Here is an 18,825-nt window from a genome sequence, read left to right on the forward strand (position 1 = left end):
TAGGTCAATCATTCATAATAACATTGATTTTGATTCAATATTATGTTTTGAGCAATGACAGTTTGAAAGAAAAAAAAACAGCTTTGTTTTATTAGTCAACATTGCAACTTTTTCTAAATTACATTTAACCTTTAAGCTTTTTTATTTCACTTTTGTTATGTTTTTGTTTATTTTTAGAATGTGCAGTGGGCCTTTAAAACATTAGCTGTGGGCCGCAAATGGCCTCCGGGGCACACTTTTGACACCCCTGCTATAGATAATAAAAAATTAAATGTGATAAATCTATGGATAAAAAGCAGAGCCTGGCGACGCATGCGCGTTTATCATAACTCTCTCTCTCTCTCTGTCTCTGCCCCTCCCTCTCCAATGCTGCTGTTTGTTTTGTTTTTAACCCCTTCTTAACCCTGAACGTACATTGAAAATACACGCAACCCTAACTCAAAATGCCGGACATTTGAGGCATTTTAGAAACTCTGCCCTGACAGAGACATGTCCAAAAGAGGAAATGTCCGGTGAAAAGAGGACGTATGGTCAGTCTATCCTAGCCCGTTAGCTGCTAGCATGCCGTGTGTTGTGCCTCGGTGTGCATTGTTTACACAACGTGCGTTACGCTACTTAATATGTCCGTGTGGAAACTCGTTCTGTACACCTCCGAACCGGAACCCCCGTACGGAAACGGTTCAATACAAATACACGTACCGTTACACCCCTACACGTGATAATTATATTAGCATTTTTCCTCTCCCTATATTGTGGTTGTTTTTGATGATCAGCACATATTTTGCATATTAATGATGCCAAATGGATTGCACGCCTTATTCTGCTCACTTAACAGACGTGATCCACTTTGCCCACGTTTTGTAGATCATCTTTGTGTGTGCTATCAGCTTTGCATGTGTTTTAGTACCACCTTTAGTCAGTCAGGCCCCTTGGTCTGTGTTTTTTTGTGTCAACTCCAGTCTTGACTGCCCCCTGCTGGTAGTAACACTCCTGAACCTGCATCAAGTGGGTTTGGAATTGATGTAGACTTCAATAATAATGATCAAGTGACAGGCCTTCAGGTTGATGATGTCATCTTGAGTAAACTTTACCAGCGGAAACTACTTCATATCACGGTGTTTATTCAAATCATATTTCATGCAGGACATCCACTTTTTTTGACGTGTTTGTGTGTGCTGCATGTCTGCAGGCAAGGACGAAGTGCGCAGCCAGCTGGACAGCGCCTTGCAGGACGTCAACGTACGATACGCCGTCCTGGAGGAGACGGAGAAGAGGGCGGTGTGCCGAGCGCTTGTGGAGGAAAGAGCTCGCTACTGCAGCTTCGTGAGCATGCTGAAGCCTGTGCTGGTCAGTCTTTTATTCATTCATGAAGTTGTGCACGTGAGGCTCACCTTGGTCCTCCTGACCCCCCTTTTCCTGTTCAGGACCACGAGATCAACATGCTGGGCGAGGTGACCCACCTGCAGGCCATCCTGGAAGATCTCACCGCCCTGACAGCTGAGCCCAATAAACTACCACCAGCCAGTGAGCAGGTACCCTTCAACAACATGATACATCACACATGCATGCATACAACATGATACATCACACATGCATGCATACAACATGATGCATCACACATGCTTGCATACAACATGATACATCACACATGCATGCATACAACATGATACATCACGCATGCATACAACATGATGCATCACACATGCTTGCATACAACATGATACATCACACATGCATGCATACAACATGATACATCACACATGCATGTATACAACATGATGCATCACACATGCTTGCATACAACATGATACATCACACATGCATGCATACAACATGATACATCACACATGCATGCGTACAACATGATAGATCATAGTTTCCAGTTTGTCTATTCAACATGTTTGAAAAGGAGTAGGAAGAAGCAGATCTTATTTAATCCTACTCTTTTCCTTCACAAAGCAGTTGCTAACACTTTTGTTCACTTCCTGTTCTCAATGTATTCACAATATACTGCATAGTAATAACAATAAAAATACATAAATAATTGGTGAAGTAAGATTATGTAGAAAATGAATGGCTGGATGAAATAAATTGAGAATGTTCATCTTCTTCTTTGTACTTTGTAAACACTAAGTGTGAAGAGTTTCTTGAAGTGGATCATATTAGTACATTCTTTGCTTCATGAAGAGATTTTTGGTCTACAACTTTTTTTGCTTTATTCATTATTGACGTGTTTCTTGCTACTTTATTTTTTACATGAGATTTCCAGTTCAGTTTATCATCTATTATTACACCTAGAAATGTGGTTTCATTTACTCTTCCAATTTCTATTGCGTCTATTTGTATTTGTGATTGACTTCCTCTTCTACTGTAACCAAATAGTTGTAGATGAAGTTGCAAGTGAAACATGTCATGTTTGTGTCGTTGGTCAGGTAATTCTGGACCTGAAAGGGTCTGACTTCAGCTATGCCTACCAGACGCCTCCAGCCTCTCCCGGTAACACGCTTTCCAGGAAGAGCAGCGTTAGCAGGTAGCAAGTCAGGACTGCTTTGAGGGTGTTTAAGTCCATCCACACGCTTAACTTGGCGTTTGGTGTTTTCCTGCTGTCTTAGTTACCAGTCGGGATCAATGAGGCACGTTCCTTCCCTGGATTCAATCAGCTGCGCCGTGGATGGAGTGCACCTCCAGGTAACATCTCCACTCTACCTGTGCACTTTGTGCTCGTATTAAACACCACAAATGATTTGGATGACACTACTTTATAATGAGTACCGGTATGTTCATGTAGGGCTGGGCTGCAATCACTTTATATTGGTCAATATCATGTAAAAAATACCTAATAAAGCGTAACAAAATAGTGCAACGTGTGAAAATGTAAAAATAGAGAAACCTGAGAATTTTTTTTTTTTTTTGCAGATTTACTGCCAGGAAGTTAGATGGTCTGTGAAACATTCATTTAATTATTTTGTCTTATTGTAGTATAGAAGTGAATTTATGTTATGCAATATTTACTATATAAATATTATGGAACCAAATTGTTGTTTTAAACTGTTATATATTGTTATTTATGGTATTCATACAGTCCTGCACTTAAGTTCCTACCGGTTTCCGAATAGGGAATGGACAAGGGTTGAAAAGAAAGATGAGCGTGGCAAAGGGCTACCGTAGGTTCCTTTGAAAAAAATCCAAAAAACTGCTCTACTGTCGACAATTTATTCGCTCTCTGCAACACTCACTATTACTTTCGCATTTCACTCCATGCAGAGAATTAACAGTGAAACAGCAAGATGGCACCACAAAACTTGATAGTTGAAAATGTTACGCAATTGGCGGGTTTGCGAGATTATCAGACCGTGAGTGCCCCAAAAGGGACAAGCGGTAGCATATATAGATATATACATATATCTATATATGTATATGTATATATGTGTGTATATACAGTATGTGTATATACATATACATACACATATTTCTATACATACATATGTATGTATATGTGCATATATACATATATGTCTGTGTGTGTGTGCATGTGTGCGTATATATACATAAATATATACGTGCGTCTGTATATGTATATATATATATATGTGTGTGTGTGTGTGTATATATATATATATATATATATATGTATGTATGTGTGTATATGTATGTATATATAAATATATATAAATATAAATATATGTGTATATATATGTGAGTGTATTTATGTGTATATATTTGTGTGTGTGTGTGTGTGTGTGTATGTATATATATATATACTGTATGTGTGTGTATTTGTGTATATATATATATATATATATATATATATATATATATATATGTATTTATATATATCTGTATATATATATTTTTTGGGGAGGGAATTGTGTGGGAAGAAAGCGTAAAGAATGATGTTTGCATGAACAAATGTTCTGGTGGTGTGTAACAGAATCAAGTATGAAGTTGGGTAGCGCCATCTTGCTGTTCTGCAAGTAAAAATAACGTTTCATCCAATACATTGATATTGATATTGATTCCGTGTATATGGCGATGTATATTTTATGGGCCCAGCCCTACATTCATGTATATGTTCTCCTGTGTAAAGGTAAGCAGTCCCAACTTGATTTATTTGTTTGTATTCTTTGACTACAGAACCACACTTTCCTTCCTAGTTTATGAGATGTTCCTCCTCTCGGCATCACTTTATTCTGCTCTATTCAGTACCACCACACCTTGCTATGTTTCACCTGATTGCTTCCAAGCCCCTCCAAAATAAAAGCTTGTCACGCTGAAAAGGACCTACCTTCTCCTGTGTGTAGCACGGCACCTCCCCCTTCCTGGTGAGCGGCTGGGAAGAAAGTGGGCGGTCCCTCAGTGAGGGGAACTCGCCCTCTCGCCAGGGCAGCCGCAGCCGCCTGGCACTCGGCCACCGCGTGAGCCGCAGGGATATGAACACCGTGAGGCCTCTCTTTTGTTGTGTTTGTGCGTCGGTGTAGATGGACGCCTCCCCTCAGTGTTGTGATCTCCATCAGTTCACTCAACATGTCTCCACTTGAAATCCCACTCAGTCCCCCTTTATCCACTGTGGTTTTCATTCTTTTATTTACTGTCCTTTTTGTAAACTATGCTGCCTGTCTGTTGTGTGTCTTAGTGTTTGTGCCTGTCAACTACTATATGATAATAAGTTGCACTTTATAGATACCTTTGTGCTTGTGTCACAGTGTAAATACCAGATCATAATACAAATGATACGTTTTATTTGTAGAGCTCAGATGCAGATATGGCTGTGTAGAATAGCGACTATAACAGTAAAAAGCAAAACAGAACAAATGCAGTTAAAACACTATTTCCTTGTACAGTATAGTGCAGGCAGGGGTGTCCACACTTTTTCACCTGGGGGCTGCATTAGGCTACTTAAATCTGGTCGAGGGCCGAAAGCCAACTGCATGTAAAGTATGTATGTGTACAGTATGTATGTATGTATGTACATGTATGTATATATATATATATGTATGTATATATATATATATATATATATATATATGTATGTATATACATGTGTATATATATATATATGTATATATATATGTGTGTATATATATATATATATATATATATATATATATATATGTGTATATATATATATGTATATATATATATATATGTATATACCTGTATGTATATGTATATACGTACATTGGTGGTCAAAAGTGTACATAGACTTGTAAAGAACATCATGTCATGGCTGTCTTGAGTTTCCAATCATTTCTACAAGTCTTATTGTTTTGTGATGTCGTGATTGGAGCACATACTTGTTGGTCACAAAAAACATTCATGAAGTTTGCTTCTTTTATGAATTTATTATGGCTCTACTGAAAATGTGAGGGTGAAAAGTAAACATACAGCAATGTTAATATTTGCTTACATGTCCCTTGGCAAGTTTACCTGCAATAAGGCGCTTTTGGTAGCCATCCACAAGCTTCTGCTTGACCACTTGACCACTAAATTGCTGCAGTTCAGCTAAATGTGTTGCTTTTCTGACATGGACTTGTTTCTTCAGCATTGTCCACACCTTTAAGTCAGGACTTTGGGAAGGCCATTCTAAAACCTTCATTCTAGCCTGATTTAGCCATTCCTTTACCACTTTTGAGGTGTGTTTGGGGTCATTGTCCTGTTGGAACACCCAACTGCGCCCAAGACCTAACCTGTCCTGAACAATTTGGAGCTAATCCTCCTTTTTCATTGTCCCATTTAAAGCACACGTTCCATTGGCAGCAAAACAGGCCCAGAGCATAATACTACCACCACCATGCTTGACGGTAGGCATGGTGTTCCTGGGATTAAAGGCCTCACCTTTTCTCCTCCAAACATATTGCTGGGTATTGTGGCCAAACAGCTCACTTTTTGTTTCATCTGACCACAGAACTTTCCTCCAGAAGGTATTATTATTGTCCATGTGATGTCAGAGTGTCGTGTTTTTTACAAGTGTATGTAAACTTTTGACCACGACTATATTATGGGTTGGGTTGTTATTATATATGTATAGATTGAAATAGGTGTAATTTAGAATTTATTATGGTGCATGGACATTTTTTATGATGTCCACATAGTTGGGTGACTATCTCTGTTGACATTTTGTGTTGGTTGGGGTTCACCCTGACTAACTAGTTCAAGTTGTTTGCATTGGGTCATGTAAGCAATAATCAGAGGCAATTTACCTGAATTACTCTTGTTTTCCACTAGAGTGTGACATTAATCATTTACCTGAATTACTCATGTTTTCCTCTAGAGTGTGACATGACAGCATCACAACTTGTCAGATAATTAAATGGAAGAATTGAATGTCATTTCCCTTTTTAAACTCATAACGCCCAGCGGGCCAAATTGAAGACGTCAGTGGTGGCCGTGGTTTGGACACCACTAATATGGTGGCTCAACTTCAAGAAAAGTAATCATTTTAGGGGGGGGGGGACATTTAAAAATGTTCACAATACAGTATTTTATTATCATTGGAAAGCAATATTATAACAACATATGTCTTCAATATTGTCATGCGTTGCAATAAATCCCCTCTAAAACTTTCTGTCCAACTCTTGCCTAAATTCAGCTTTACAGATGCCACATCTTCTCCGTAGGTGGTGTGCGATACAGTAATGAATAGTATGAACACTAATGAATAGTCATGAGGAGAAATCCACCGATTATCGGCGCTGATATTTGGCATTTTGACGTATCTGTCTCTTTTTTCTTTCAAAAGTACATCAGAACTACACCAGTAGATGCAATATGTACACCAGTGTTTTTCAACCTTTTTTGAGCCAAAGCACATTTTTTGCGTTGCCAAAATGCGGAGGCACACCACCAGCAGAAATCATTCAAAAACGTTGACAGTAAAAAGTCACAATTGTTGGATATGACTTTAAAGCATAACCAAGCATGCATCACTATAGCTCTTGTCTCAAAGTAGGTGTACTGTCACCACCTGTCACATCACACCCTGACTTATTTGGACTTTTTTGCTCTTTTCCTGTGTGTAGTGTTTTACTTCTTGTCTTGTGCTCTTATTTTGGTGACTTTTTCTCTTTTTTTTTGGTATTTTCCTTTAGCAGTTTCATGTCTTCTTTTGAGCAATATTTCCCACATTTACTATTGTTGATTGTCATGTCATGTTCGGATGTACTTTGTGGACGCCGTCTTTGCTCCACAGTAAGTCTTTGCTGTCGTCCAGCATTCTGTTTTTGTTTTCTTTATTGCCAGTTCAGTTTTAGTTTGGTTCTGCATAGCCTTCCCTAAGCTTCAATGCCTTTTCTTAGGGCCACTCGCCTTTTGTTTATTTTTGGATAAAGCATTAGACACCTTTTTACCTGTGCCCTGCCTCCCGCTGTTTCCGACATCTACAAAGCAATTAGCTACCGGCTGCCACCTACTGATATGGAAGAGTATTACACGGTTACTCTGCCGAGCTCTAGACGACAACAACACATAATTTGCTTACTATAATTAAGAATATTTGAACCCAAATAGGTGAAATGAGATAATCTCCCACGACACACCAGACTGTATCTCACGGCACACTAGTGTGTGCCTCGGCACAGTGGTTGAAAAACACTGATATACACACACATGATACCAGTGTTTTTTAATTTTGACATATGTTCATTGGATTTTTAACATACACAGTCCAGAAATACATTTAAGCTGTGCGGCGTCACTGTTCAAACTGATGCCACTTGTGCTCTGCTGTGCCAGGATGCATTTGGCTCCAGCAACCAGCTCACTCTGATGGAAGCGAGAGGTGAAAATGGCCTCCTGGCCCCCCCGCACAGTGCGTACACTCAGCACGGGGAGAGAGTTCGGGCCATGTCCGCATCCGGCAAGGTAACGCACGCAACAAAGAACACACTAGCGCTCATTTTAACATCAAAGTCACAACGATGCCCCCCCCCCCCCCCCCCTCAATTAGTCCTGCTCTGCCCGGGATCAGCTGGCCTTGACCCTGGGTGTGCTGAATTCGGACTTGCCGCGGAGCAGCCGGGACTCGCTGCACTGTTCCAGTGGTTACAGCACGCAGACCACCACGCCCTCCTGCTCTGAAGACACCATCCACACACACGGTGAGTACATGCCATTTCTTTATTCATTGTGGAGGATTTGATTTTAGGGATGGCTATGGTTTTATTTTTTAGGATATGACCGCACTTTGTCATTGCGCTTAAAAAGCACAATGAAGTTGCATTTTCTGCTGTCAAACAGCAGTGGTGCATTGCACAGCACAGGGTGACAGAACAGGAACGCTGATGGGTGGCCACTAGGGCGGCGCCCTTTAAAAGGTGAACGCAGGGGGAAAAAAATGAGTTAAAAAACAAAAAAGTTGATGCCAGACTGTAGGCTCCTACGGTGGGTCGCTCAGTTTGGTGCCAGGACAAAAAATTGATAGAGGGAGGGAGTGCAGCCGCCTTCGCCTCGAGCAGGGGTCGGCAACCCAGAACGTTGAAAGAGCCATATTGGACCCAAAACACAGAACAAAAATCTGTCTGAAGCTACAAAAATAAGAAGTCTTATATAAGTGTTATAATGGAGGCAACACATGATGTAAGTGTCTGTATTAGCTATGTGAGCCTACTATCAAAATGACTTTAAAAGTCTTATATAAGTGTTATAATGAAGGCAACACATGATGTGTCTATATTAGCCTACTATCAAAATGACTTTAAAAGTCTTATATAAGTGTTATAATGAAGGCAACACATGATGTAAGTGTCTATATTAGCCTACTATCAAAATGACTTTAAAAGTCTTATATAAGTGTTCTAATGAAGACAACACATGATGTAAGTGTCTATATTAGCCTACTATCAAAATGACTTTAAAAGTCTTATATAATTGTTATAATGAAGACAACGCATGATGTAAGTGTCTATATTAGCCTACTATCAAAATGACTTTAAAAGTCTTATATAAGTGTTATATGAAGACAATACATGATGTATGTGTCTATATTAGCCTACTATCAAAATTACTTTAAAAGTCTTATATAAGTGTTATATGAAGACAATACATGATGTAAGTGTCTATATTAGCCTACTATCAAAATGACTTTAAAAGTCTTATATACGGTAAGTGTTATAATGAAGGCAACACATGATGTGTCTATATTAGCCTACTATCAAAATGACTTTAAAAGTCTTATATAAGTGTTATATGAAGACAATACATGATGTAAGTGTCTATATTAGCCTACTATCAAAATGACTTTAAAAGTCTTATATAAGTGTTATAATGAAGGCAACACATGATGTAAGTGTCTATATTAGCCTACTATCAAAATGGGTCGCAGGCTGAGGCAAATCTTGGTTGACAGAAATGTTGAAATGTAATATTTATTCTACACATTTTTGCAACATTGTAAAACATTAGTAAGACTTCTCAGAGGGTGAGATAACTCCTGGAAATGAGTGTCTTAGAATGAGCAAAGGTATAGATGAACGCTGCTGTTGGCGTGTTAAGATTGTCAATAAAGTTTCAAAAGATGAGCAAACTCTGTGTGCTGCTGTGGTCAGGAAGATATATTATTTGCAAGAGGTCATGTTACCTCTACAATGTCACCGCCCAGCACTTGTTGCAGGTAATAATAAATAATACATTTTATTTGTAAAAAGCACTTTACGTTGAGCAAACAACCTCAAAGTGCTACAGTGTATATAAAAAAAAAGATAATAAAAACTACAACTAGCACGCATATATCTAAAAAAAAAGGCGTTTTTAAAAAGAAGGGTTTTTAAGCCTTTTTTAAAAGCATCCACAGTCTGTGGTGCCCTCAAGTGGTCAGGGAGAGCGTTCCACAGTCTGGGAGCGGCGCAGCAGAAAGCTTAGTCTCCCATTGTTCGTAACTTTGTCCCCGGAGGTTAGTCTGTCTGGAGCGGAGGTGTGGTGTGGATGATTTGGGGTTGGAGGAGGTTAGTCTGTCTGGAGCGTGGAGGATTTGAGGGTGTCTGAGTCTGCACTCACAGCTCCTTCTTTTTTTGCTCGGGTTCCTACCATGTAAATCCAGCGTTGGTGCCATTATGGAACTGATAAATGGGAGAATGGATTTGATGTGGGACAATGTGAAGATAAATAAGTATATATATACCGGTATATATAAGAATGGATTTGATGTGGGACAATGTGAAGATAAATAAGTATATATATATATATATATATATAAGAATGGATTTGATGTGGGAAAATGTGAAGATAAATAAGTACAACACAGTGATATGATGTGAGGCTGGTTACGTTGTTAGCACATCCAATATTTTGGTGCAATTTTCAAAAAGTGAAAACATGTCAAGCTGCTTCTTCCTGGAATAAATACTTGACTGTGGAAAGAAAGCTCAGAGTGGTCAGTACTTCCTGCTTCAGACGCTCTGAGCTGTCATCATCATCAATCAATCAATGTTTATTTATATAGCCCTAAATCACAAGTGTCTCAAAGGGCTGCCATCATGACAGAAGCGCTTGGTTTGTTCACCCTGGTGACGTAAGCAGCGCTCAGTCTTAAAGTCATCATCTCAGTGGGATTTTCCTCCATTACTTTGTTCTGGCTAAACTCCTTCCTTGTCTTTCCAGCTGTAAAGAGAGACCCTCTCCTCTATGGTAGGTCTTCTCCTCCTTGCTGCATGACTTCTTTTCTTCTCCACTTCCCTCCTTGAAATGCAGTGGAAGCTCAGGGTTTCAACCTCAGGGTTTCAACACAACAACTTGTCTGCTTCAGATTAGTTACAGTGCATCTGGAAAGTATTCACAGCGCTTCACCTTTTCTTATGTTACAGCAAGAGATGTCCGATATTGCCGATATTATCGGCCGATAAATGCTTTAAAATGTAATATCAGAAATTATCGGCATCTGGTTTTTTATTATCGGTATTGGTATCGTTTTTTTATTTTTTATTAAATCAACATAAACAACACAAGATACACTTACAATTAGTGCACCAACCCAAAAAACCTTCCTCCCTCATTTACTCATTCACACAAAAGGGTTGTTTCTTTCTGTTATTAATATTGTGGTAGGTTCCTACATTATATATCAATATATATCAATACAGTCTGCAAGGGATACAGTCCTTGATGCTGGTCCACTAATAGTACTAACCTTTAACACTTCATTTGACTCATTTTCATTCATTATTAGTTTCTATGTAACTGTTTTTATATTGTTTTACTTTCTTTTTTATTCAAGAAAATGTTTTTAATTTATTTATATTATTTTTTTTTTTTTTTTTTTTTTTAAAAGGACCTTATCTTCACCATACCTGGTTGTCCAAATCAAGCATAATAATGTGTTAATTCCACAACTGCATATATCGGTATCGGTTGATATCGGTAATTAAGAGTTGGACAATATCGGATATCGGCAAATAAGCCATTATCGGCATCCCTAGTTACAGCCTAATTTCGAAATGGAATAAATCCATGTTTCTCTTCACAATTGGACGCACAATAACCCCGCAATGACAATGTGAAAATGTTTTCTTCAAATGTATTAGACAATGAACTAAGACATCCCATGCACAGAAGTAATTAGACCCTTTGATGGACCTCAAGTCTCTTTCAATAGCTTGGCCCGCCTATCTTTGGGCAGGTTTGTGCGTTCCTCTTTGCAGCACCTCTCAAGCTCCCTAAGTGTTGGTTTTCATGCAGGATGTCTCTGTACATTGCTGCATTCGTCTTTCCCTTTATTCTGAATAGTCTCCCAGTTTCTGCCTTTAAAAAAACAACCCCACACCATGATGCTGCCACCACCATGCTTCACTGTAGGGATGTAACGTACCCTTTTCTTTGTGCGTTTCCATAATGTACCCTTTGTGCTTTTCCATAACGTACCCTTTTTATTTGTGCGTTTCCATAACGTACCCTTTTTATTTGTGTGTTTCCATCATGTACCCTTTTCTTTGTGCGTTTCCATAATGTACCCTTTGTGCTTTTCCATAACATACCCTTTTCTTTGTGCTTTTCCATAACGTACCCTTTTTATTTGTGCGTTTCCATAACGTACCCTTTTTATTTGTGTGTTTCCATCATGTACCCTTTTCTTTGTGCGTTTCCATAATGTACCCTTTGTGCTTTTCCATAACATACCCTTTTCTTTGTGCTTTTCCATAACGTACCCTTTTTATTTGTGCGTTTCCATAACGTACCCTTTTTATTTGTGTGTTTCCATCATGTACCCTTTTCTTTGTGCGTTTCCATAATGTACCCTTTTCTTTGTGCGTTTCCATAATGTACCTTTTGTGCTTTTCCATAACGTACCCTTTTCTTTGTGCTTTTCCATAACGTACCCTTTTTATTTGTGCGTTTCCATAACGTACCCTTTTCTTTGTGCTTTTCCATAACGTACCCTTTTCTTTGTGCGTTTCCATAATGTACCCTTTGTGCTTTTCCATAACGTACCCTTTTCTTTGTGCTTTTCCATAACGTACCCTTTTTATTTGTGCGTTTCCATAACGTACCCTTTTCTTTGTGCTTTTCCATAACGTACCCTTTTCTTTGTGCTTTTCCATAACGTACCCTTTTCTTTGTGCGTTTCCATAATGTACCCTTTGTGCTTTTCCATAACGTACCCTTTTCTTTGTGCTTTTCCATAACGTACCCTTTTTATTTGTGCGTTTCCATAACGTACCCTTTTCTTTGTGCTTTTCCATAATGTACCCTTTTCTTTGTGCGTTTCTGCTCGCTATTTTCCCGCTTGTGGCTCAACAGTAACCAAAGGCCATTACGGATCAAACTTCCTTATGTTTTTTAAGAACGTTGGTTGTTGTGTTGAAGGAATGCGGTCACAATGTTGATGAATTTGACTAATGCGCGTCTTAATGTGACTAACATGTCCTCGTCTTCCCCTCTCTAGTCGACTACGAGTCCATTTCCCTCCACGGGGACAGCGACTCCATCTCCCTGCACCACCTGTCGCACGCCAACAGCCAGTCGGACTTCGACAAGTCCTCCACCATTCCGAGGAACTCTGACCTCGGTTTCCAATTCAGGAAGTTTGCGCAGTCCAAGCGCCCCGCCTCCACCGTCAGCCTATTGGCGGAGATGGAACTGATGGGCGGGTCCGTCCACCAGCTGCCGTCCCACACGGCGACCATCAGACGCAAGCCGTCGACCAAGCCGGCGTATCGCCGAGGCACCATCAGCTGCGGCGTCCCCATCCCCATCTCCACGCCGCAGGTTCCCGTCAAAGCGGTGGCGGGGGCCGGCGGCAGCGAAGAGAACGTCTTCCTGGCGCCCTCTGCTGGAGGAGCGGGAGGCTTCGGCCACAATAAACTCTGCACCTCCACGCAGAGCCTCAGCGCCCTGCCGCCTTCTTCGTCCCCGTACTACCAGCTGGTGCCGGGTCAGATGCCCATCCCGGTGCCGGTGCCCACCGTGCCCTCCATGCAGCAGCAGAGACAGTACCAGCAGCACCACCACCAGCACCAGCAGCAGCGCAGCCAGCAACCCTTGGACCAGGAACTGCAGATCCTGGACCAGCAGCACAAACAAAAGCTCTTCCAGCAGCATCACCAGGCCCCCGTTACCCAGCGGGAGGACTCCATCCCGGGCGATGGCGCTCAGAACCAGGCCGTCCCGCCCCCCAGCCTGGACCAGGACCAGGACCAGGACCAGGAGATCCTGACGCATGAGAGGGGTGAAAGAGACATGGTGAACCTGATCAAGGGTGTGAAGCTGAAAAGGACCCTGACCAACGATCGCTCCGCCCCCCTGCTGCCCCCGCCTGTCAATCACAACTAAAGTCCTTGTGTGCTGGACTTGGTTCAGGTCTACACAAACTCTGGACTACTTGCTTTTATTTGCTTAAGTCAGGCTGTGTTTTACACTTTTTTTTTTTGTTCCTGGTAATGTCCCGCCTGCCTTCTTTTACCTTTTTGTGCTTTCGCTTCCATGTTGGCGTTTTCCTCGTGGACTTGACGCTTTTAAGTGAGGAACCCACTTCCTGCCCCGCCCTCATGATGCTAGACAGGAAGCTAAGGATGTGGGCCAGGTGCGTCCAGACCTGGGTAGGCCGGGTCACCTCTGTAGGAAGTGTCCGGGTTCTGCGAAGAAAGAAAGCGTTGACAGAAGGACGGCACGGCGCCGAGTAAGCGCTTTTGGACGACGCAGTGAGCTGGCTAATCAATCATTTGTCTTTGAATATTGGAATGTTTCATCAGGTGACGTCATAGCAGGCTATGAGATGCAGAGTTGAAGTGGGTCAGGTCACAGCTGAAAAGGATTTCTTTCACGCCGAGACACGAATGGCCTGTACTCAGTTTTGGCCACAAGATGGCGCACTTGGCTCAGGAGGAGAATGTTGCATCAAATGTCCCTAAAACGCTGATTTAAGTGTCTCAGCAGCTGGATTGGAGGAGAATGTTGTTCCTAAAACGCTGATTTAAGTGGCTCAGCAGCTGGCTTGGAGGAGAATGTTGTTCCTAAAACGCTGATTTAAGTGTCTCAGCAGCTGGATTGGAGGAGAATGTTGTTCCTAAAACGCTGATTTAAAGGCCACCAGCAGTTTAAGTTGCTTGTGCTGGAAATAAAGTTGCTGATTTTTGTTCATTCGAGCATCTTTTGGTTGTCAGGACTAGTTTGATAGAGTCTGTTTTACGGCTACGTGACCTTTTCACACAGTCCTGACTTGCTGCGAGCATCCTCGGTTACCGTGGTTACGGCTCTTTCGCATGCTGGGAAATACTTTGCTGGCTCCCTTCCCCGTGCTGCCGGCTTATTGTTGTTGACATGTTGTAGATCAGATTGTACATACTCCTGATTGACAGATCTATCACCTTGTGTTTTTCACTCTGCAGCCGCCGCCGCCATTTTTCTAGAAGAGCTCTAAAGATGCTGGAACAAGCCACAGAATGTACTTTTTGTTTCTTTCAAGTCTTCTTGATGCTGTCTTGCTCCAATGTGGAACCAGATAATTATATTGACATTGCTCAACTAAAGTCTTGTCTTTTTTGTCCTTCTTTTACAGCCAGGGGCCTCCAAACTTTCTGACTCGGGGGCCACATTGGGCTAAAAAAAAAAAAAAAGACTGCTTGTAAAGTAACTATTTGTATACATGTATATTAGAGATGTCGATAAATGCGTTAAAATGTAATATCGGAAATGATTGGTATCGTTTTTTTTATTATCGGTATCGGGTTTTCTTTTTTTTAATTATTAAATCAAGATAAAAACACAAGATACACTTACAATTAGTGCACCAACCCAAAAAGCTTCCCTCCCCCATTGGGGGACTATGATAACCCTATCATAGTTCCATGCCAAGTGACTTTTGTCTATAATCTTGTCACAGTAAGGGTTTATTTGTTTCATGTTCATAGTTTTTTGCCCGAGTGCTAGTTTTTGTTTCATTATTCAAGTCTGTTCTCCACCTTTGTGTGCGCCTTTTGTTTGTAGTTTATAGTAATAATTAAACCATGTCTTTACCTGCATGCCACGTCCGCTCCAACTCTTGCATCTCGGGAAAACAGAACCCTCACAGTCCTCGTTATGACACTTACAGCCTTGTTGCAAAATAGAATGTATGTACAGTGTGTGTGTGTGTGTTTATATGTATATATATATATATATATATATATATATATATATATATATATATATATATATGTATACTCATTCACACAAAAGGGTTGTTTCTTTCTGTTATTAATATTCTGGTTCCTACATTACATATCAATATATATCAATACAGTCTGCAAGGGATACAGTCCGTAAGCACACATGATTGCTCCACTAATAGTACTAACCTTTAAGACTTCATTTGACTCATTTTCATTCATTACTAGTTTCTATCTAACTGTTTTTATATTGTTTTACTTTCTTTTTTATTCAAGAAAATGTTTTTAATTTATTTATCTTATTTTATTTTATTAACAAAAAAAAAAGTACCTTATTTTCACCATACCTGGTTGTCCAAATTAGGCATAATAATGTGTTAATTCCACCACTGTATATATCAATATCTGTAATTAAAGAGTTGGACAATATTGGAATATTGGATATCGGCAAAAAGCCATTATCGGACATCCCTTATGTATGTATGTGTGTGTGTATATATATATATATATATATATCCATCCATCCATTTTCTACCGCTTATTCCCTTTGGGGTCGCGGGGGGCGCTGGAGCCTATCTCAGCTACAATCGGGCGGAAGGCGGGGTACACCCTGGACAAGTCGCCACCTCATCGCAGGGCATATATATATATATATATATATATACAGGTAAAAGCCAGTAAATTAGAATATTTTGAAAAACTTGATTTATTTCAGTAATTGCATTCAAAAGGTGTAACTTGTACATTATATTTATTCATTGCACACAGACTGATGCATTCAAATGTTTATTTCATTTAATTTTGATGATTTGAAGTGGCAACAAATGAAAATCCAAAATTCCGTGTGTCACAAAATTAGAATATTACTTAAGGCTAATACAAAAAAGGGATTTTTAGAAATGTTGGCCAACTGAAAAGTATGAAAATGAAAAATATGAGCATGTACAATACTCAATACTTGGTTGGAGCTCCTTTTGCCTCAATTACTGCGTTAATGCGGCGTGGCATGGAGTCGATGAGTTTCTGGCACTGCTCAGGTGTTATGAGAGCCCAGGTTGCTCTGATAGTGGCCTTCAACTCTTCTGCGTTTTTGGGTCTGGCATTCTGCATCTTCCTTTTCACAATACCCCACAGATTTTCTATGGGGCTAAGGTCAGGGGAGTTGGCGGGCCAATTTAGAACAGAAATGCCATGGTCCGTAAACCAGGCACGGGTAGATTTTGCGCTGTGTGCAGGCGCCAAGTCCTGTTGGAACTTGAAATCTCCATCTCCATAGAGCAGGTCAGCAGCAGGAAGCATGAAGTGCTCTAAAACTTGCTGGTAGACTGCTGCGTTGACCCTGGATCTCAGGAAACAGAGTGAACCGACACCAGCAGATGACATGGCACCCCAAACCATCACTGATGGTGGAAACTTTACACTAGACTTCAGGCAACGTGGATCCTGTGCCTCTCCTGTCTTCCTCCAGACTCTGGGACCTCGATTTCCAAAGGAAATGCAAAATTTGCATGGTTGGGTGATGGTTTGGGGTGCCATGTCATCTGCTGGTGTCGGTCCACTCTGTTTCCTGAGATCCAGGGTCAACGCAGCCGTCTACCAGCAAGTTTTAGAGCACTTCATGCTTCCTGCTGCTGACCTGCTCTATGGAGATGGAGATTTCAAGTTCCAACAGGACTTGGCGCCTGCACACAGCGCAAAATCTACCCGTGCCTGGTTTACGGACCATGGTATTTCTGTTCTAAATTGGCCCGCCAACTCCCCTGACCTTAGCCCCATAGAAAATCTGTGGGGTATTGTGAAAAGGAAGATGCAGAATGCCAGACCCAAAAACGCAGAAGAGTTGAAGGCCACTATCAGAGCAACCTGGGCTCTCATAACACCTGAGCAGTGCCAGAAACTCATCGACTCCATGCCACGCCGCATTAACGCAGTAATTGAGGCAAAAGGAGCTCCAACCAAGTATTGAGTATTGTACATGCTCATATTTTTCATTTTCATACTTTTCAGTTGGCCAACATTTCTAAAAATCCCTTTTTTGTATTAGCCTTAAGTAATATTCTAATTTTGTGACACACGGAATTTTGGATTTTCATTTGTTGCCACTTCAAATCATCAAAATTAAATGAAATAAACATTTGAATGCATCAGTCTGTGTGCAATGAATAAATATAATGTACAAGTTACACCTTTTGAATGCAATTACTGAAATAAATCAAGTTTTTCAAAATATTCTAATTTACTGGCTTTTACCTGTATATATATGTATATGTGTGTGTATATATGTGTGTATATATATATGTGTATATATACTGTATGTGTATATATATCTATGTATGTATATATACATATATATATGTGTGTATATATATATATACATATATATATATATATATATATATATATACACACACACACATAAATGGGTGTCATTTTTATGGTGCGTGGACATTTTTTTTTTTAAATGTACACAAAGTTCAGCGAGCAGGTTGTGTTGTGTGTGTCTGTTAACATTTTGTGTTGGGTGGTTTAAACTTTTTTTTTTTTTTTTGCACCATGACTAGGGGAGGTTGTTTGCATTGCCTTATATAAGTAAATGCTGCTCACACTTTAGTTCAGTGCATAATTAAAGGTCATTAACCATTATTTCTTACGTTGTCCACAGGATGGCGACATAATACCGGCGTCAAAATTGTCAGACTGGTAAAATGAATAAAGTCACCCTCTAGGTAAAGTTCTTTACTAAGCTGGGCCAAACGGAAGACCTAAGCGGACCGCATTTAGCCCGGGGTTGGTGGTTTAGTGTGATCAATATCTGTAAGTCCGTTCTAATACTGTTTTTTTTAGGAGATGATTGAAGTGTAATGGAACAATGACAATCAGGTATGTGATGTTTAATATTTGGATGAAGATAAATATACTTAGCAAATGTCATTATTTGATGTCTACAAGTTTGATCTAATATTTACAACATTAATATATGTGAAGTCTTTTTTTGTTATCCTTTCTTGCATTTGATGTCATGATGGGATATTTGATTGTAATCTTGTTCACAGAAAGATGAAGAGAGTAAACAAGAAGAAGAGGTGAGTGAGTCATCTGTTTGTTGACAAGATAACTGCTGACTCACATCTTCTTCATTGTGTCATCAACACACCACTCACTTTACAGAGCTTCCCATTACCAACACCATGTGTCATAACCCTTCAAATAACGTCTGATCCACAGCTGTCAAACTCAAATAGTGTCTGATCCA

The 18,825-nt window shown here is 40.2% G+C and overlaps 1 protein-coding gene across 2 annotated transcripts in view; it reads left to right on the forward strand.

Moving 5' to 3' along the window:
- Positions 1-14,954, forward strand: part of mtss1 (MTSS I-BAR domain containing 1) — a 76,131-nt gene extending 61,177 nt beyond the window's left edge. Inside the window, exons 7-14 of one of the 2 annotated variants that reach the window (XM_061977602.1) lie at positions 1,190-1,347; positions 1,425-1,532; positions 2,433-2,530; positions 2,613-2,688; positions 7,732-7,860; positions 7,946-8,096; positions 10,594-10,620; positions 12,872-14,954. In XM_061977602.1, coding sequence (XP_061833586.1) covers positions 1,190-1,347; positions 1,425-1,532; positions 2,433-2,530; positions 2,613-2,688; positions 7,732-7,860; positions 7,946-8,096; positions 10,594-10,620; positions 12,872-13,758 — 1,634 coding nt within the window. In that variant the 3' untranslated portion in view covers positions 13,759-14,954. The remainder of the gene's footprint in view (positions 1-1,189; positions 1,348-1,424; positions 1,533-2,432; positions 2,531-2,612; positions 2,689-7,731; positions 7,861-7,945; positions 8,097-10,593; positions 10,621-12,871) is intronic. The other variant, XM_061977603.1, reaches the window with a different exon arrangement.
- The last annotated feature ends 3,871 nt before the right edge of the window (positions 14,955-18,825 follow it).

This window comes from Nerophis lumbriciformis, linkage group LG18 (genome assembly GCF_033978685.3).
Source record: "Nerophis lumbriciformis linkage group LG18, RoL_Nlum_v2.1, whole genome shotgun sequence".
Taxonomy (NCBI): Eukaryota; Metazoa; Chordata; class Actinopteri; order Syngnathiformes; family Syngnathidae; genus Nerophis; species Nerophis lumbriciformis.